We start from the raw sequence: 21,307 nt of genomic DNA on the forward strand, positions 1-21,307 counted from the left end.
AGTAGTGTAGGTTTGGGGAACAAAAGAAGAAATTATTTAATCGGGAATCGGGGAAATTGTTTGATTCATTGGATCGTTTTATCGTTCGGAAACATGTGAACGGTATACTTTTGGTATAATGAGTGATTACCATATATTTGTGATAATTTGCCATTTGTTTACATGACAATGATGATATTTGTTGTTTGACTTTGGTGTAATACCTAGTATATTTGTAATTGTTTGAGTGAGTCCTATTGCAGATGGATTTGGTATGCCTTTGTTGTATACATGTATATATCAAAGAGGTTTGAATAACTACATGGGTTAAAATGAATAAAAGAGAAGTGAGGAAAACTAGTATTTGTTAAGTATATATAGATTAACAAAGAAAACCTAGGATGGGACATTATATGGAGCATAAGTGTGTTGAACCTTGCGAAAGGCTAACAGGCCTAGTGATAAGGGCTAACGGGCCTAGTGATTGGTATGTGCAATCACCATTATTTAATGTATTTATGGAAACATTGTGTATTGTATTTTCTTTTAATGCTAACAGGCATTCGCGTGCAGTAGAGGCATAAGTAATCTTGGCAGGTTTGATTCCCGCTTTGTGTACGAATGGAACCTAACAGGGTAGAGACTTGCGATGGTTAACAGGCCATGTGAAGTGACGATTCATGAGGAAAGGCTCATGAGTCCGAATCCATTTCGTATGTCAAGATTTTCCAAAGGATCCATGACTCGTGCCACCTCCTAGACGTAGAATGGGACAGGAATAAAGGGATACCTTGGTATCGGTTCCGATTGGCGATACTGTGTTGAGTTGTTGAACTCTAATTATGTTTCCATATAATGTTAGTATGTGAACTCAAGGTCTAGATCCCTTGTTATGACATGAGATTTATAGGCTAGAACCTTGTAAAGCCGAGAGGACCCATAGGATAGGGAACTCACTGAGATTATTTTATCTCACCCCATTATATATTGATTTCAGGTACTACAGGTTCCTCGAAGGGTAAGGAGAAAGCAGTTTGATTTCCTTATACCTTATGTTTCTTTTTGTTATGGCGAAGCTTCCGTTGTGATTTTCTTTGGGATCATTGTTTGATCTAGTTCTTAGAAATTTTGTTTTGAACATCTTGTATGTATTATGCCATTTAGTAGAACTTTTGTATTAGGGCATTAATATGCATAATGTGTTGACTAGGAACTTATAAGTATTTTCAGTACCAAATACTTGGATTCATGTATACATATATGCTTTGATGTATGTATTTATATATGGGTGTTACAATGTTTCAATAACTTGGCATAGTAGAGCTATCTAGTTGAGTTATAAGATTCAATATTAGTCATAATTTTGATTGAGGTTGATCACTAGGGTTTAGTGATTATAATATAAACACTAACGTGTTGGTGTTTGAGAGAAAGTGATTAGGTTATCATATTTAGGGGGAGTCCTAAATAGAAAGTCATTGGATAGTGTTATGAAGAGGCATTGAACAACACATGGTTTGTTTTTGCTTGTAAGAATAAATGTACTAAACTAATAATAATGAATTTCCTTTCTTGGGTTGTGAACTCAACCCTTCAGACGTAGGTTTGGTTTCACCGAACTGGGTTACCAACTCATTGTGTTGTTTATTTCTTTTCTACTCCATCATTTTGTACAAGTTGTGCTTCTGGTTTAACTCGTCATACCATTTGTCCGGACATCACATGCGATATTTATCTTCTTAGGAACATAATTTCAAATTGACATCAGAGTAGACATCCTAGCTCGTTGGTTAAGCTCAAGGAAGACAAATTCTGCTTACATTGAGACAATTAAATATGGAGGATTAATAAACAAACCACCTATTTGGATGGCACTGATTATGATTATTAGAATACTATAATGATTGTTTTTCTAAAATCCATGGGCAACAAAGCATGGAAAGTTATGATAAAAGTGTAGAAACATCCATTGGTTACTTCTGAAAATGGTACAACCAATTTGAAACTAGATGTTGATTCAACTGATGCTGAGGATGATGAAGCTCTTGGAAACTCCAAGGCTTTGAATGCTATTTTCATTGGTGTGGACAAGTTCCTGTTCAAGTTGATCAACACATGTTCAGAGGCTAAAGAAACATGAGAGATTCTCAAAATTGCACATGAAGGCACATCCGGAGTTCGTATGTCAAGCCTGCAAGTGTTTACCACCAAATTTGAGAATCTAAGAATGAATAAAGATGAGTTTATTAGTGAGTTTCACATCAGGTTGCGAGACATTTCCAACACCTCTTTTGCCTTAGGTGAAAAAATGTCAAAAGAAAAGCTTGATAGAAAAATCTCGGATCATTGCCTAAGAGGTTTGATATGAAACTGATTGTAATTGAGGAAGCCCAAGACACGAGCAATATTAAGGTTATGTGATCAAAGTTGTAATATGAACTTCAACAAGTCTAAGCATTATGTCACCATAAAACATAAAAAAGTTCTTATGAAGAAGGTCGTATATGAGGAATACATCAGGGGTTTACAAGACCACATGGTTGATAAAGCTAATATGTATGATGAGGAAAGGCCAACCAAGATGTTCCAACATCTCACTCAGGAGTCTGAATTAACTCATAAGGATTGTGTCATTAAAGGGAACACTGATGGTAAAGCTAGAGGTCTTCCAAATTTTGAACAACCTTCAATGGTTCAAAAGATTGGACATTGCGCAATAGGTCATTGCTGCTATATTTTGGAAGATTCGTTGGCCAAAGATTGGATCAGATTTTTTGCTTAGCAATATGATTAAGCGATTTATTTGACAACTGGAAGAAGATTAATTCAAATTTAAATAGAGATTTAAATTTTAATTTAAATTGAAACAAATCATATTTTGTTGGAGATATTTAAGGAACAAATAATATCCAACAAATTTTGTATTATTTCTAGAAGAAAAATCAAATAAAATATCTATGAAGAAAAGCCCAAAATTATCATGTTATATAAAAAGCTCACAACCTGTATTATAAATCAAGCATTCACATTAAATATCTTAAAGTGTTAGGTTTACTATGAGTTCTTGTTGTTTTATGTTCACCACTATGTTTCACTAACTTGGCATAATCGGCTTGTCTAGTTGAGTTGTAAGATTCAACATCACTCATAGTTTTGATTGAGGATGATCACTAGGGTTTAGTAATTATAATCCAAACACTAATGTGTTGGTGTTTGAGAGAAATTAAGTATGTTATCATATTTAGGGGGGGGGGGTCATAAATAGAAAGTCATTTGGTAGCGTTACAAAAAGGCATTGAACAACATAAGGTTTGTTGTTACTTGTATGACTAAATGCACTAAACTAATAAGAGTGGTATTTCTTTCTTGGGTTGTGAACTCAACCCTCCATACTTATGTGTGGTTTTACCAAACTGGGTTACCAACTGATTGTGTTTTTTATTGCATTGCTTTTATGCTCCATTATCTTGTACAATATGTGGTTTTGGTTTAAGTTGTCGAACCAGTTGCCAGAACATCGTGTACGATATTTGTCTCTTCGGAAACATAATTTCACAAACCATTCATTCATAGTTTTTCTTTCTCATACAAACTCTCTTTATTTTTTAAATTTTTTAAATTTCTTCTTTGTAATTGTTCAGCCCTTGTAATCTTGTATTAGCCACAATAGAGGTAATTGAGCCATATATAAGAGGTGTGCAAAACTATAGTTTACTAAACCATATTCTAAAACTGAATTGCACCTAGTAAAATTAAACCATTTTTTATACATAAGAAGGCAAAAACCCAAAAGAAAAAACTATGACAGGACTACTCTGAGGATAACCATCCTCATCGCAAACGCATCAACTAAATGCTTAATCTGATTAAGAAGTTCTTCAAAGAATATGCTATCAAAATTTAGAGAGCAATCTATATTGGCCAAACACACATATTGCCTCCCTATGGTATGAACGTCCCTAACTTCCCAATGCAACTCCAACAAACACTAAATGTTCCTAACTAAAGCAAACTCAAAATTTCCCCCAAAGACACCATTATTGAACACTTGCACTACCACCAAAGAGTTGATATTTAACTCCACCGAAGTAACCCCAAGTTGCCTAGCATAACACAAGCCTTCGTGAATCCCCCACAACTTGACAACAAAAACATTACACATATCTAAAGACTTAGCGAACCCTCATAACCAAAACCCACCATTAATTAATCATTTTAAAAAATATTTTTAATATTTTTTTTAAAAAAATAAATCTTATTAAATACAATTGATAATATTGTAAAATGATATAATTTAGTTTTTTTAATTATAATTTGGAAAAAAGGTAGCAATTTGTAACCCTCTTCAAGCGGATAAAATTGTGTCAAAGCTTGCTGCTTGGAAAGGTTCGGTGCTCTCTATGACTGGTAGAACTACTTTGGTTAGATCAGTTGTTTATGGTATGCTCTCGCACACTATGTCCATCTACTCCTGGCCTATTGCCCTTCTCAAATATCTAGAAAAATGTATTCGCAACTTTATCTGGACTGGTTCGGTCAAAAACAGGAAACTTGTTCAAGTGGCTTGGAAAAAGATCTGCAAACCTTATTCAAATGGTGGCTTAGGACTCAGATATTTAGTCTAGCTTAATGAAGCTTGTAATCTTAAATTGGTCTGGGATATGATTGCCGGTAAGGAGCGGTGGGCCTGTATTTTAAAAGCAGGGTCCTTAAGAATTATGGCCCGATTAAGTTCCACATTTTCTCGTCTCTTTGAACTTCGATCAAAGCGGAGGTTCTTCATATTAAAAGCATAGCTGTTGGTCTGTTGGAAATGATGCAGACATTAACTTTTGGCTGGATAGCTGGTGCGAGTAGCCGCTTATTGATGAATTTTCTCGTGATTTTCTCCATTCCAACGACATTGACACTCCGTCTAAAGTTGCTGATTTTTTCATTGATGGTCAATGGAGGTTTCCGGCTGGCTGGGATTTGATTTTCCCTCTGCTTATTCTGCGGAATTTCCCTATTCCGTCACCTACAGACCTGGATATTTTACACTGGCCACATACTGCTTCAGGTGAGATTTCTTTAAAAGAGGCATACTGCTACAAAGCTCCTTCTCTAGCTATTTCTTGGACTACATCGGTTTGGTCCAGAGACGTTCCGCCGATGAAATCCACAGTGGTTTGGAAACTCATGCTTGATAATATTCCTTTGGATGACAAGCTATAGCTCAGAGGCTTACGATTTGCGTCTATGTGTTCGCTTTGTAATAACCACGAGGAAACTTCCGATAATCTTTTCTTCGATTTCTCCTTTGCTCGTCATATTTGGACATGGTTTTAAAAGTCCATAAAGATTTCTAATCCGCCGTCGACTTTGGAAGATTGGTGGTCTCGGTGCTCTTTTAGGTCCAAACAGTGTGCGGTGGTTCTTAAGGCAGCCATTATATATATTATCTATTTTGTCTGGGAGGCTAGGAATTCGGAAGATCCGTAGTCTGATCCATTTAACAGGTTTGTCTACTACTGCGGCTTCCTCTTCTTCTATGGAAGATTTCCGTATCCTTAAAGAGTTTAATATCAAAATTCGGCCTCCAGATGCTCCTCGAATTATTGAATTTTTTTGGCATCCTCCTCCTCTTCATTGGGTGAAATGTAACACAGATGGAGCTTTCCTTCCTAATTCCACGACTCCGGGCTGTGGTGGTCTCTTTCGGGATCACTTAGGTAATTTCCTATTAGCGTTCGCTAATTCTGTCCCTTGGCCTTCGTCTACTATAACGGAGTTCCAGGCTACTTTGTGTGCTATGGAGCTGGCTATGGAGAAAGGTTGGAATAACCTTTGGATTGAGTATGACTCCAAGCTTGTGGTGCAAGCTTTCTCTAATCCTTCTTTGGTTCTTTGGCAAATCAAAAGGAGGTGGAACGTTTGTATTTCTTACTATTACAACATGCATCTTTTTTTCTCCCACATCTACCGAGAAGACAACACTTGTGCAGATTTCTTAGCTAGTGTAGGCTTACACTTAACATCTCTAACAATTTTTTAGTCTATTCCTTTAAGTTTAATGAAGGATTTTGTAAGTAATATATTAGGTTTGCCTTGTTTTAGATTCTCTTGATGGAGTAGGTATTGTCTTTTTTTTTTTTTTAAGGATGATTTCCTATTATCTTCTGAATTTTAGGCTGTTTTATTTTTATTTCTAATATATGAGGCTTTATTAAAAAAAGAAATATTAAAAGGTATACTCATCTTAACATTGAAAAAAAAAAAAAAAACTCATTCACTTTTCAGAGACTCATTCATTCATCCTTTTCTCTTCAATGGCGGATTCAACCTCTTCTCCCGCAACCCTAGAACCCAATCCTCACCATAATTCCCAACCTCCATCTCCCAACCCTGTTCCCACCCAACCCGATCTAGCTCCCCAATCATCACAATCGCAATCTACACCACCCTCTTCCACGCCCCTCCCCACAAACCCTAATTCCATTACACCCTTACCAATTCCACCGTTACTTCCTCCGCCTCCCGCTTTATCATACACCGGAGCCGCTCCTCAAATTCCCGGAGTTCTCCCTCCGTCGGCGCCGTCCTTCCGTCCGCTTGGTGCTCAAGTGCCGCAGTTCACTCCGTTGCCCAATCCAGCCGGTGTCTATCAAAACCCTAATCCACCTCCCGGCGTGTCCGGCTCGGTTCCGATGCCGCAGATGCAACCGATGATGTCATATCAGGTTCCAGGGACTAACCCTGCAATGAGACACTATGCTCCTATCCCAAATGGTTACGCCATGCATCCACAAGGACCTCTAAACCCTGCAGGTGGGTCATTCGTTCAATCATGTTTCATTTCATTGTTTTTTGTGTTTGCATTGTTTGCCTGTGTATGCAGTTATGCATTTGATTTAATTAATGCTTCTCTGATTCTTGATTATATATTTGCGTCGGTGCTGTGATATTTGCGAAGATTTGTAGTCGAGTGTGTTTAGCTTAGTATCTTTTAAAAAACACCTCTTTAGCATTCGTAGATTGATAGTTATTGTGTTTTGTTTATGTAACGGTGAGGGGTTTCAATTTGGATTTCAATTTGGATGTCTAAGGATAGATTTAGAAAAAGTTATTGATGGTTAGATAAGGGGTATCGATGACGGGATTGTTTCTCAATTTTCTCCTACAGTGTCTTATTGAATACGATGACAAAAAGTTGGAAGGCTTCATATTGGTTAAAGACACACCCCTCCCTTCTACAACTCATTTTTTGGTATGCATATATTTGCCTAGTTTATTGATTGTCTTTTTACTAAAATCATGATTTGGAAAGGAAGCTTATACAGAGTGATCTTGATAGTGGAAAATTAATTCAAATAAAGGTTGTTCTTTTGTCGATCTACATAATGTATGGTTGTGTCGTGCTCGTTTTAGTAGGCCACTTTCTGCTAGTTATAAGGGTACTACTTTCCCTTGAATGACTTTATGAATTCCAGAAGCCGACCATGTTTACAACTGAATGCACGTTGGCCTTTTGTCACGAGGTATTGCAATCTTTTCAATTCTTTCTCTCAATTGCAGTTTCATTCCATTTTTTATGCTGCAACATGGGTTCCTTGATTTAAAAAAGAACTTGTAATTCAACTAGAATTTCCTTCTTAGTAAACTAAGTGTGTATGAGATTATGAAAGTTACTATTTACCATTGGTGGATGAGATGGTTTGAGAAGCCTGCTATGTTTCAAGTTGTCAGACAAAGGTAAGCACTTTTCTGGACATCCATGAATTTCCAACTCGATAGTATTTTTTATTGTTTCTTCAGGTTGTCATTTCAGCTGGTGATTATTAGCTGTGCTGCCATCTCTATTATGCTTTTGATGTGTGGTAATCGCATTCCATTGTTCGTCATATTATTTTTTTCTGTATATATCTTTAGTGTTGTATATATTTTAATTGTTTATGTGTATACTATTACTCACTCATGTTCTGCTCTAATATATTTGCATAGATGTTTTTTTGCCATGTACAGGAATTCCTCGTTATCCACCTCCTTATGGAACTATGGTTCGTCCTGTGTATCCTCCTCGCCTTCCTGGAGCAATCAACATGCTTCCAGTTTCACGCCCACCTGTTGCAGGGATCCCTTCTATTCGCCCTATTATTCCTCCTATTGTCAGACCTGTGGTTCTTCCCAGTGTTACTCCGGCTGAGAAGCAACATACCACTGTTTACATTGGCAAGATTGCACCAACCGTGGAAAATGAGTTCATGCTTTCTCTGCTTAAAGTAAATTTATAAGTTTGATATTTTCTCAGGGGAGTGGGGAGGGAGCAGGGTATATTTGTTTATTGTCTTTTTAGCCTCTTACCTTAACTACTGGACAATTGGTATCTTTGAATGTTTTGGTATATTTATAGTGTTCTTATTCTGTTTTTTTTAAAGTTATGTGGGAATATCAAGAGCTGGAAAAGACCTCAGGATTTATCAAGTGGGACTCCTAAAAGTTTTGGGTTTTATGAGTTTGATACTGCTGAAGGGGTTCTCCGTGCTTTACGTCTCCTTACCAAATTGAACATTGATGGGCAAGAACTAATGGTATGTCTTCATCTCCGACTACTTTTTATATGTACTAGATGTTACATGGCATATCACTCTACTTTTTTATTATATTGTGAGGTTAATAGTTTGAACATGACATTTTGCTTTTGGAAACAACTATATCTATAGTCAAGGATCTGAGTTATTTGAATGAATTTGAAACTAATTTGATTGCATTTCTTGAAAATTAAGTTTGCAACTAATGTGGAAACAAAAAGATTGGTATTCATCCGTGTTCATTTCATTGTTTCTTTGCATCCACTTGACATTACATCAAGAGTGAAAAGAAAGAACAAAAACTGTGAATTATGAACATGTTTTAATATGACTGACGGTTATGGTTTTATACAAAAAGACTAAGCACTGACCCATATTTATACTAATACAACTAATTAAGTTGGGGAACGAATGATGATAGTAGCAAAGGAATATTGAAACTAATCTATGAGAGATAGTATAGAATATTCTAAAATAGTAAAATTAATTCTATACGATAATCTAAGATGGTAAGATACATTAAAGACACATGCAAGCTTTTCTTAGGCAAAATACCCTTTTTCGTCCTTTAATTTTACCTCGGGGTTTAACCATGGCGTCTGACGTGTATATGTTTTGCATGCGTGGCTGACGTGTATATGTTTTGCATGCGTGGCAAGTTACGTGGCATGTTATAATCAAAGTCTAGAAAAGTTTTGTTGACAAGGTTCAAACTGAGGACACCTTGGTTAAAGGACACTAAGCTATACCACTAGGCCATGTTCATTTTTGTTGATTTTCTTTCCTTGTAAAACTATTTATTTAATACTAATAATAGTAATAATACTAATAACAATAATAATAGTAATAATACTGCAGCCATTTAATACTAATAATAATAATAGTAATAATATTAAAACCATTTATTATTATTCCAAAATTCTAATAATACTAATAATAATAATAATAACAATAATAATATTAATAATAATAATAATAGTAATAATAATAGTACTAGTAATAATAATAATAGTACTAGTAATAATAATAATAATAGTAATAGAATAATAATAATAATAGTAATAATAGTAGTAATACTAATACTAATAATAATAATGATGATGATGATAAGAATAGTAGCAATAATACTACTGACAATACTAATAATAATAATAATAATAATAGTGGGGTTATGGGTGTTATTATTTATCAATTATTAGTAGTAGTTAAAATTAGTTATTAATATTGATAAAATTTGATGGGTTTTATTAATTAAAAAAGAAATTGTAAAAAATAAGGGTATTATTATTATTATTATTATTATTGTAAATTATAAGAAATTGATAAAATTTTGGATTAATAATAAATGGCTGCATTATTATTACTATTATTAGTATTAAATGGCTGCAGTAGTTAAATAAATAGATTCAGAAGGAAAGTAAATTGACAAAATTGAATATCGCCTAGTGGTACAGTTTAGAGTCCATTATCACAAGTGTTCTCAGTTCAAACTTTAGAGTTTTCTGGACTTTGGTAATAACATATATGTCACGTAACTTGTCACGCGTGCAAAACATATAGACGTCAGATGCCACGCATACACTGTTAAACGTCCGTTTCCATCAAATAGACGGAAAGGACTAACGTGCCACCTTTTTAATAGATAAGGGGTCTATTTGAACGTTTTAAAAATTAATATTTGTTCAATTAATTTTATGCAGAGTTGGTACTTAGCTTATGTTCTTGACTTAATACTTTTCTTCATGTGGTGGGAGTTGTACATGATTTTAGACTTTCAAATCATTTTGGGCATTTGTAAATGCATCAACAATTGTGCTAGTGAAAAGTGTATTAAGTTTATGTGAACATGGCGCAATTTTTGTAAATGCATCCACAATTTTGCGAGGAAAAAGTGTATTAGATTTCTGTGAATGAGGCACAGCTTTCTCATACTAATAACTTTTGGCACAAATATTTTCCTTTCATTGGTTTTGCATTTGAGGCTTTTAGCCATTTATCTTCAATCTTTTGCTGACAGATCAATGTAGATGAAGCTATGAGAAACTATCTGGAGCGGTATGTACAAAAAAAAACAGAGAATTCAAAGGAAAAGGAAACTCAGGCAACAGAAGCTGAAAAAGATGCTGAAGTTGCAAAACCTTCTGATGTAAATGAGGATGCAAAGCCTGATCCGGAGCTCTCAAATAAGGAAGAGGTTAATGATTCAGTGAACAAGAAATCCCATGATGTGGCAACTTTTGGGATTGTTACGGATGAAGACAGGGAAGCTGATCGGGACACTTTAGAAAAGATCAAAACCATGATAGAGGAGAGGTTGAAGACAAGACCTTTGCCTCCACCACCTCCGCCGCCAGTTCGTGATGGTTCTGTGGATTCATTTTCCGAACAACCTACTAAAACAAGAGAAGGTGACTCTGATGTGGATACAAAGAAGAGTGGTAAGGGAAAACACTTTGGTTGCTATATCTATCGTCTATTGAATGGTTCACAGCTGGGCCAATATCTAATCAGCAGGATTTTTTTTTAATTTTTTAATTTATTATTTTCTGTTTTGCTTTTCAAATTCTGTAGAAGCAGCAGAAGATAAAAATGAGAGAGATGCAAACAGTGATAATAAGCCCACAAGTGAACATGATAGACCCGAAACCCCCGACAGAAGGCACGACAGAAAAAGCAGGGAGAGAGACCGAGACAGGGAGCTGAAACGGGAAAAGGAAAGAGAACTTGAGAGATATGAAAGAGAAGCTGAGCGGGAACGTATTCGGAAAGAGAGGGAACAAAAACGGAGGATTGAGGAGGTTGAGCGTCAGTTTGAAGTATATTTGAAGGATTGGGAGTATAGGGAAAGAGAGAAAGAGAAAGAACGTCAATATGATAAGGAGAAGGAGAAGGACAGGGAACGTAAACGAAGAAAGGAAATACTTCATGATGAAGAGGATGATGATGGGGATTCTAGAAAGAGGTGGCGCAGAAATGCGATAGAGGAGAAGAGAAAGAAGAGGCTGCGAGAAAAGGAAGATGACCTGGCTGACAGACAAAAAGAAGAGGAGGAAATTGCTGAGGCCAAGAAGAGGAATGACGAGGATCAACAACTGAAGCGACAGAGAGATGCATTGAAGCTGTTGACAGAGCAAATTGTAAATGGTGGTGATGAAACTATGAATAACAGAGAAATTACTAGTGAAATAAAGAATATTATTGCTGTAGAAGATACTGTAGCTGATTATAGTCATGAAGATCATATTGGTAATTTTTGTAATTACTCCTAATCTTTGCTTTTCTCTTTCTTTGGTTCTCTTTCTCATTATTAATGTGGTTCATGCTTTATGTGACAGGTGATAGTAATGTACTGAATACTATCAATGATGAATCAGCCATGGCATCTGTAGCCACAACCGATACACAGTCTAGTGGAAATGCTCCTACGAAGAAGTTGGGATTCGGTCTGGTTGGATCTGGAAAAAGAACAACCGTCCCTTCTGTTTTCCACGAAGATGATGAGGCGCACAAGGATAAAAAATTGAGGCCTTTGGTTCCAATTGATTACTCAACAGAGGAGTTGCAGGCTGTTGAACCTACTGCTTCTGGGCCAACACCACCCAATTTGGCTGCAGCTGCAGAATTCGCCAAGCGTATATCTAGTACCAATTTCAAGGAAGAGAGGCTGGATGGTGAAAGAAATAGAAGTAGGCATTCACATGAAAAGTCTAACCACCGGGACAGGGATAGGAGTGATGAAGATGGCACTCACCACAGAGATGAACATAGGGAGAAGAACTCTGACCGTGACAGGGATCGAGATCATGGAATGGAGAAAAACAAGACTTACGATAACAGGAGGCTCTTGGACGCAAAACAGTTAATTGATATGATACCAAAGACCAAGGAGGAGTTGTTCTCATATGAAATAGACTGGGCGGTGTATGACAAGGTACTTAGTTTTTTATCTATGAATTTTTAACTGAGTAATCATTTGGTCTTGATAGTAATCAATAGCATGCTACAGTGGCACTACAACAGCATTTCGAATCTGGCCTTGGCTGCCACACGCAGTAGGGGTGCAGTTTTGTGTAATGGCTATAGTAGCTGTCTTGTTGAGATGTTAAAAAAAACCTTAAATATTTAAAATTTTGGGCTTTTCACCTAGGAGTAACACTACCATAAAGCTTGCTTGCTATCTAGGGGGAAGAACTAAACCATTAAAATACTTCACCGAGCATCTCATATTACTCAATGAGGGATGAGGGCACCCATAATACCCAATTTCCTATCACTATTTTGGGGCTATTAGTGTAATTGGGAAAGGTTCTTCAAGATAAAGATTTAAGAATTACATTAGCTTTATATAGACGGAACTGTTATGGGATGGGATCCTCCAAAAAATCATTGGAAGTATGTAGAGAAAATGGACTTACAACTAATGATTAGAAAAGGAAGAAGTCATTTGATCTCTTGGTTTGTATTATGCATTTGGTTTTTCTTAGGAACTAAGTCTAATTATGTTTCAAATTTTATTCTTTTAGAACACCCTGTATGTTTGCAACATTATCCATGTTTGAATTGTATTTTCTAGTACATGCTTTTGATTATGTTGGCTTGTGTAGTCTAAAAGTAGATAATGCAGTTTTACAACATGTTTTAACTTAATGATCATATCGTGTTATTTTTTCAGCATCAATTACATGACAGGATGAGACCTTGGATTTCAAAGAAAATCAAAGAGTTTTTGGGAGAAGAAGAAAATACTCTGACAGACTATATTGTTTCAAGTACACAAGAACATGTGAAAGCATCTCAAATGCTAGAGAGTCTTCAGGTCATTTTAGATGAAGAAGCTGAAATGTTTGTTCTCAAAATGTGGAGGATGCTTATCTTTGAAATAAAGAAGGTGGAGACAGGGCTTGCTTTGAGGTCTAAATCATGAATGGTTGGTTGTTGTATGTTCTACACTTTCCCTTTTCTGCTGGATTTATGTTTTTACAACCATCTCTTTTATGTGTCTGCCTTAAAATATAAGATGACTGCATTTTCATTTATCATTTTCAGTCTGTATTGCTTCAAGATTGAAGTAGTTTATCTTGATAAGCCCCCGTTTTCTTTATTTGTGAGAATCCTGTGGCAATTTTTATCTTGTGAAGAATAGTCAGAACTTAGAACTGTTGATGACTGTTGTTGATTATTGATTTTTTTCTTTCCGTTAGGTTTAAGGAAGGATTTTGTAAGTAATAGGTTAGGTTTGTCTTGCTATCGGTTCACATCCTGTTGATGGAAGGTTGTTTTCCCATCTTTTTTGAGGACTCTGTCTGATTTCCTTTGTATGTTGTTCCACCTTTTTATTTATATATATGAGAGTTCATTTAAAAAAAAAAAAAGAACAGTCCTCTATCTTGCGAAACTGTTTTCGGAGATGTCATTGCTTCCAATATGCGGTGTAGTTTCAAGCAAGATGCAGTTCTAAGCTGTTAAACCTTTTATTTTTAGTTTGATTAATTTAAATAAGATTTTTTTTTTTACCTTGACATTTTGGTCTGGTTTCACTTGTTTCGGCAGCTGGGCACTCAAATTTTATCTCACTTATAACATTGCAATATCCAATTTATTTTGCACGTTAGTACCCATCATGAAACTAACATCAACTAGTTAACCATGAGTGGAAAATCTTTCTGGAAAAACATTTTTTATGATTTTGATATTGCTATCACAGGTAGCTAGCTACAAGTGAGTGAAAAATCTATTATAAATCTAACATTTTTATCCTATGCTTGCGACCATAATTTGAGCGGTGTGTCAACTTTCTACATAGGCTCAATTTGAAGAGAATTAGAATAAAAGTAGAGAGAAGAAAATTCTAGATCTCATGATAAGTCAATTGCTACCGTTCACCTAAGATTATTTTAAAGTTTGCTGTCTTTGAGTGGCATTAATTTTAAAAGGTAGATATTTTGTGGGAGGAAGAAGTACAAGGTGTGATTGGGTGGAATTCAATACATCAAATGTAGGGATCACACATTTTATGGAAACCTAAAATTGCTCTTCGTAGTGTTTGGAGATTGAAAATCGGATGCACCCATTATTGATTATACAACAAATCACTTCATAAAAGAATCATACTAATCTCTGGATAAATCATTTCAAAATTTAGATAAATTCCATGATATTATCTCCACCCGCTGTCATTTAGAAGAAAATTTTAATTATTAATAAATGGATTAAATAAGTTTTTGGTCCCTATAAATATTTCAAATTTTATTTTAAGTCTCTCCAAAATTTTCCTTCAACAATTCATTCCTCAAAAATTTTCCTTCAAACAACTCATCCCTCAAAAATTTTCCGTCTTAATAATTGATCCCTAACGTCAAATACCACTAACGGTTGTTTATGTGGCAGTGTACATGGAATAAACTTTGTATTTTTTATTTTCTGTGTAGGATTACATTAACTTAGGTGGCATATTGTGGTCCATATACAGTCTTGATAAGAAATTCAAAAACATTTCTGAACCCTAATAGGAAGGTTGTTGTCCCTTGTCCCCTCTCTCTAATAAAAAATGCGACACTTTAGAATCTTGGTGGTCCCTCCATTGGCGAAGGTTACGAAGGTTGAGTTGCTTGCTGGGGGTCCCAAGAACGACAAGGTAATGCCCATTTCGTTTTGTTTATTGCTTTCAGTACTCATAGTGAAAACGAAAGCACTTTCATTTCATACCTGAAAAACTAGGGTTTTTGACTTTTCTCAAAATCTGAAAGTACTTGTGTTTTTCTTGAAATGTGTAGGACATGAGATTATTTAAGGTTGTTTTCTATACGAACGACTCTTTTGTAAAGGATGTAAGGTTAAGATATGAAGGGGGGACGTTTATGTTGTAAGTGATCAAGACCCTAATTATTGGTCCTACTTTGAAGCCTGTGACTTAATTAAGTACATGGATTCTTCATTTAAAATCGATGATGTTAATAAGATATGAAGGGGGACGTTTATGCTGTAAGTGATCAAGACCCTAATTATTGGTCCTACTTTGAAGCCTGTGACTTAATTAAGTACATGGATTCTTCGTTTAAAATCGATGATGTTAAGATGTGGTGGAAGGTTGATAAGGAATGTCTTGAAAATAATCTTAAACCCTTTGTTAATGATGCTGATGCAATAAAGTTGGCTTTGTGTGCTGAGGAGACTAAGTGTGATGTTGAGATATATGCAGAGGCAAGAAAAATGCCATGTTGTTGCTGAGGAAAATCAAGACATTGAGGATAGTGAATCATTTGAGGACTCTTTGAATGGTATACACTTTGAAGACAGTAAAGAGGAAAGAATGCATGATTTTAATGAGGTCATTGGTCAAGTGAATGATGGTGTTGGTGCTGGGACAGGTCAAGTGAATGATGGTGTTGGTGCTGGGACAGGTCAAGTGAATGGTGGTGTTGGTGCTGGGACAAGTCAAGGTATTAAGAAGGGTTTGATTACTGCTGAGATGGACAAGGAACATGTAATTGATGATGGTTACATGACTGATGATATTGATAGTGGGGCATATGATGATAGTGCTGATGAGAGGCCACCAGTGATCAGATTTAATGAAGGTGAAAAACTAAGAAAAAAGTTCTCATTCAAGGTGGGAATGGAGTTCGCATCTCTAAAGCAATTTAAGAAGGCTGTACTTGAACACAATGTGTTGAATGGTAGGGAGGTGAAGTTTGCCAAAAATGATTTAACAAGGTGTAGGGTTGTTTGTAAGGACAAAAAGAAATGTGACTACACAGTCCTATGCAGTAGGGTACTGAGAACAACAACATTTGGGATCAAAAGTCTATATGCAAAGCACAAATATGGTAGGAAGTTCTTCAACAAGAATGCTAATGCTGATTGAGTCTCTAGAGTTATTGTTGAAAAATTAAAGAACAACTCAGGTATAAAATTGAATGAAGTTGTGACTGATGTAAGACTTAGGTATTCTACAGAAATTACTGGGTGTAGGGCTTTTAAGGCTAGGAAGCTAGCTAGAAAGGTTGTTAAAGGAGACTCAGCCAAGCAAAACAGTATGCTTTGGTGTTATGGAGCTGAATTGAGGAGGGCATCAAGAGGAAACACATTTAAGATGAACATTTCTGGAACACCTCCAAGATTTAAAGATGCTACATGTGTTTTGATGGAACTAAGAAGGCAATGAATGTTGGATGCAGACCATTCATAGGGTTAGATGGCTGTCACCTAAAAAAAAGGTGGAATCTTGTTGATTGTTATTAGTAGGGATGCAAATGACCAATACATTCCTCTTGCTTTTGGGGTTGTGGAGACTGAAACTAGAGACTCTTGGAGTTGGTTTGTTAAGCTACTTCTTGATGATATTGGTCATGAAAACAGGTGGTGCTTTATGTCTGACCAACAGAAGGTATAATTAATTCCTCATAAATGTTTGTTTGTTCCTGATTAATACCTCATTAATGTTTATTTATTTCTGATCCATTGTAATTTGTGTAGGGACTAGTGAATGTATTTGAGGAAGAATATCCTGAGTTTGAACACAGGTTTTTCCTGAGACATTTATATGCTAACTTTAAGAAGTATGGAGGTGGTACACTATACATAGATCTCATTATGGCTACAGCAAAAGCAACCTATTTGGAAGAACATGAGGAAAAGATGAATCAATTAAGGAGGTTAGTTTAGATGCTTATGAATGGTTAAATGCTATACCTAAATATAAGTGGTGTAAGCATGCATTTCCATGGTACTCTAAGTGTGATGTTCTGATGAACAACCTTAGTGAATCCTTTAATGCAACAATTTTAATGCAAAGGGATAAATCTATTATCACCATGTTTGAGTGGATTAGAACTATCTTATGGGCAGGTTTGCCACTCTTAGGGAGAAAGTAGAAAATTACAAGGGAGAGATCATGTCAAAACCCCTTAGGAGGTTAGATAGGGAGATAGAAAAAAATGCAAATTGGTTGCCAAACTATGCTGGTAGATTAACCTTTCAGGCCAGTCATGTTATGTTCACAGATAGTTTTGTTGTAGACTTAGCAAAAAAGACTCGTTATTGTAACTTTTGGGACTTGGTTGGTATCCCTTATAGACATGGAGTTGCAGCCATACATAGGAAACTTGATGATCCCATTAAGTATGTCCACAAATGTTATCATAGGAATACTTATTTGGCATGCTACAATGAAGTTATCACCCCTCTTAATGGCCAAAATAAATGGCCAAGGACTACTGACCCAAACATATTACCACCTAGTTTTAAGAGAGGTCCAGGTAGACCCAAGAAACTCAGAAGAAGAGAGCCAGATGAAGCTTCTCAAAACAAGTGGCAAAGGACAAATACAAGTAAAAGGTGCAAGACTTGATTTGAATATGGGTACAACAAAAGGACCTGTAATAAAAATAAACAACTAGCATGTGTTGAAGGTGAAGTGCCAAGAATTGTTGCAGCCACCCAAGGTAGTCAAACTCAAACTCAAACTATGGAGACAACATAAAAAAGGGTTAATATCTCAAACTGTCATTAGACACTATTTCTGAATGTATTTTAGAATTCATCATGACTTGATTTAATTTTAATGGTTGCAGGGTATGCCAAAGGGAATAACTAGCAAAAGAGTCCAGAATAAGAAATCTAAAAAGACTACACCAGTTGCTGCAAACACTGAGCCCCAACCTGATGTTGTTGCAAACATTGAGCCCCAACCTGGTGTTGCTGCAAACACTGAGCCAAATGCACAACCTGAGGTAACAAATACACAATCTTCTGCTGAGGCCATGAGAATGTATTATGGTATAGATCCTGATGAGCTTGAAGCATTATTAAATGATGATGAAATCCTGGATATTCAAATATTCCCAAAACTTTTGTAGGTAGATGTCCTAAGGCACCAAAACCTGCTGTCAAAAAGTTCAAAGTTCCAAGACCTAAGTCACCAAATCCTACTGCCAAAACTGTGACATATGAGGCCATCAACCCAGTTGTGTCTGATCCTGTAAGTTTGCATATAATGCTTAGATATGCCAAGTGTATTTGCATTGCTAATTCTATTATTTAATGACAGGTGAAAACAATGATATCACCAAGGAAAAATTTCAAGATTCTTACATCTCCTACAAGAAAAAGTGACAGGCTTAATACTTTAAGGACAAAAAACATAGTGGGACTTGGAAGGGATTCAAAGGATCCACTTGTAATTCCTGAAGAAGAAGAAAGTGTTGGCAGTGCTAGAGGGAATAACAAGTGGGATGACATCCAAAGGAACATTACTCAATGAAGACCTATAACTACTTTGTTTTGGAACTTATGAACATTATGTGTTTTGCTTGAAACTTATGTGTTATGAACCAAGTTTTTAGTTATGTAATATGAACCTATTGTACTTTGCTCCTCATTTTTTACTTTGCAAGAAATGTAATGGAGCTCCACTTTTTGTACTTTGCACTTAATATTATGGAGCTCCTAATTTTGTACTTTGCAACTTATGTAATGTTATCCTTATCCTATTGCCAATTACAGTCATGTTACAAGTAACTTTTGGTCATCAATCAATTAAATTAGCTTTAACAATTTTCCAATTACATTCATGATACATTTCATGATACAAGTAACTATTGCTAATTTTGAACCTTAATGATATAAGCAAGTAAATTATGCAGTACATAACAACCTCGTTTCATTAAAAGTCAAGTTAACATTACAACACTACCACCATAAAAAACGACATTACAAAATTCATGACATAACACTTACTTCAGCAACTACATTTCATAACAAAATACACATTGAGGATAAAGGACACAACAAGACAAAACATCTTCAATCTTCCATGAAATTTCTCCGTTTTCAACTTCATCTTCAAGTTCTTGCTCTTCTTCCTTGATTCTTCATACAAGAACTTCATATATCCCAAAGATGCCATGGCTTCCGAATCTGTGTTCGTCGTATGTGCAACTTCAGTTCCAGAATTTTCTGCAAAATCTTCATCCCGTATGAAGACATTACACGTATATGCACTCCTCCAATTAGGGCATCTCCAAAAAAACCTACCTTTGTTTGGTCCATTCTTGCAGTGATACGACACCATACGAACATGACACCCAAAAAACTTCCCAACTCGAGATTTTACCGAAGCAGTTGACATGATATTGGAGAGCATAACAAGAATAAGAGCCAAAGGATGACAAAGACAAGCAAGTGGGATGATGGGTTTCACGATTTCAGTAGAGAGGAGATGAAGCAGAAGAAGAACATGAAAAAACTGGGAAATTTTCTGTAGCGATTAGGGAAAATGAAGAAATTGGGATTCCTCTTTATAAATTAACCTATTTTTGCCACGGTGTCATTCCAGAAAGTAAGAGAATAACAGAAATTATTCCACGTACGCTGCCACATAAGCAACCGTTAGTGGCATTTGACGTTAGGGATCAATTATTGAGACGGAAAATTTTGGAGGGATGAATTGTTGAAGGAAAATTTTGGAGGGACTTAAAACGAAATTTGAAATATTTAGAGGGACCATAAACTTATTTAACCCTTAATAAATTATACATTATAAGTCATTTGTAAATTAATTTCACAATAAATCATATATATTAGTCATTCACTAATAAGATTAAATTGTCAAACAAAATGTTACTAACTATACATCAACATACATAAAATACAACGAATCACACAAATGTTCAAAATGTTAATATCAAAATACAAATAAAAATACAACTATTGGATACATTTAAACGTCCATGTTCCTCGTCTTCCTTTATACTGCAACGAATGTCATGCCAATAATAAGATTATCCGTAGAGGGACCATCTGAAGAATGCTTTTATGAAACTTTTCTTTAGCTATGACTTCTCTCCCAATAGCTATAATACAATGACATATAGACAATACATCCACTACATGGTTTGCTATTGTCTATTTCTCTTTTAGTATCTCCTGATAAGCAGATTTAGGGGAATCTCCTTATGCATTTGGGATCATGTAAGAATGTGACACAATAAAACATTAAATGTAACCATATATCATATTCAATGGACGAGAAGTTGACATGCTGCATATATCTTTTGACACCAAATTTTCATGGTAGTTTGCAAAAATCGTATCATCTATGCGGAGAATAGTGGCAAGAGCAACAACTGTGAGGTCTTCAAGTATATCCTGCAAAAACTCGAACTATTACAATACTCACTTAGAAAAATATGGGTAGATAAGTCGGGATTCGCAAGTCAACCATCTAGAATATCATGATAGCATTTCCAAAGGCCGCGTATAACGGTGTTCATTGTAAGACGTTAAACATATATCATCTAGAGCGATGCGATCATGAATAGTTCGAAAAGGATCAGTCGCCTGATTTATCTCAAGTGAGAAAATAGAGCACACATGTGGCAAATCTTCATAATAGTCTTCAACATATTTATAGCCAGTGAAGGTTGGAAAATGGTGGTGGACCCAAGCTTGAAAATGATTCAGCGGTTTATCACAAGTATTATGAAATTATTAGTAAGGTCGCAAAAAAATCACTGTAAATAGACAATTGCTTGTTGTCATTTTTCTAGTCTTTCATAAACTACCTTAAGCTAATTTGGATTAGAGGTAAACCAAACAAGATGCCCCCGATTGTATTTGTGAATCCTCCCTAAGTCAATAAAGTATTTAATATAGACAACATCGACATAGGTCTCACCTTTGTCCATGAAAGTGCATGTGCCAACAAAAGTCATTAAGTATGTCTTCAATGGACATACTTTATGATACGCAACCCGTGCATC

At 35.7% G+C, this 21,307-nt stretch overlaps 2 protein-coding genes and 1 long non-coding RNA gene across 7 annotated transcripts; all 3 read left to right on the plus strand.

Moving 5' to 3' along the window:
- Nucleotides 1-6,221: 6,221 nt before the first annotated feature.
- Nucleotides 6,222-13,840, plus strand: LOC131650793 (RNA-binding motif protein 25-like). Of its 5 annotated transcripts, XM_058920504.1 has the most exons (9): nucleotides 7,163-7,225; nucleotides 7,390-7,496; nucleotides 7,774-7,835; nucleotides 7,981-8,237; nucleotides 8,394-8,546; nucleotides 10,564-10,984; nucleotides 11,118-11,792; nucleotides 11,882-12,477; nucleotides 13,219-13,840. In XM_058920504.1, exons 2-9 carry the CDS (start codon nucleotides 7,438-7,440, stop codon nucleotides 13,468-13,470), a joined length of 2,475 nt encoding a protein of 824 aa, XP_058776487.1. In that variant the 5' UTR covers nucleotides 7,163-7,225; nucleotides 7,390-7,437; the 3' UTR covers nucleotides 13,471-13,840. The 5 variants fall into 5 exon arrangements, with proteins under 5 accessions (XP_058776485.1, XP_058776486.1, XP_058776488.1 ...); XM_058920503.1 differs by having other exon boundaries at nucleotides 7,148-7,496; XM_058920506.1 differs by lacking the exon at nucleotides 7,774-7,835 and having other exon boundaries at nucleotides 7,171-7,225.
- Nucleotides 13,841-13,999: 159 nt separating this feature from the next.
- On the plus strand, nucleotides 14,000-16,927 carry LOC131650794 (uncharacterized). Its single transcript, XM_058920507.1, has 2 exons — nucleotides 14,000-15,180; nucleotides 15,320-16,927. Exon 2 carries the CDS (start codon nucleotides 15,727-15,729, stop codon nucleotides 16,408-16,410), a length of 684 nt encoding a protein of 227 aa, XP_058776490.1. The 5' UTR covers nucleotides 14,000-15,180; nucleotides 15,320-15,726; the 3' UTR covers nucleotides 16,411-16,927.
- A 109-nt stretch (nucleotides 16,928-17,036) lies between these two features.
- LOC131646198 (uncharacterized) lies at nucleotides 17,037-18,983 on the plus strand. Its single transcript, XR_009297334.1, has 4 exons — nucleotides 17,037-18,033; nucleotides 18,119-18,277; nucleotides 18,404-18,525; nucleotides 18,595-18,983. It is a non-coding gene; the product is annotated as an uncharacterized LOC131646198 (long non-coding RNA).
- Nucleotides 18,984-21,307: the final 2,324 nt, after the last annotated feature.

Source organism: Vicia villosa, linkage group LG2, assembly GCF_029867415.1.
Source record: "Vicia villosa cultivar HV-30 ecotype Madison, WI linkage group LG2, Vvil1.0, whole genome shotgun sequence".
Taxonomy (NCBI): Eukaryota; Viridiplantae; Streptophyta; class Magnoliopsida; order Fabales; family Fabaceae; genus Vicia; species Vicia villosa.

What these genes read in the sequence shown, in the direction of transcription:
- LOC131650793 (XM_058920502.1), top strand. Translation starts at nt 6,288, where the DNA reads ATGGCGGATTCAACCTCTTCTCCCGCAACCCTAGAACCCAATCCTCAC. An exon ending in AGGACCTCTAAACCCTGCAG is followed by an intron (nt 6,787 to 7,980) that starts GTGGGTCATTCG and finishes TGCCATGTACAG; the next exon opens with GAATTCCTCGTTATCCACCT. An exon ending in TAGTCATGAAGATCATATTG is followed by an intron (nt 11,793 to 11,881) that starts GTAATTTTTGTA and finishes TTTATGTGACAG; the next exon opens with GTGATAGTAATGTACTGAAT.
- LOC131650794 (XM_058920507.1), top strand. Translation starts at nt 15,727, where the DNA reads ATGTTGAGATATATGCAGAGGCAAGAAAAATGCCATGTTGTTGCTGAG.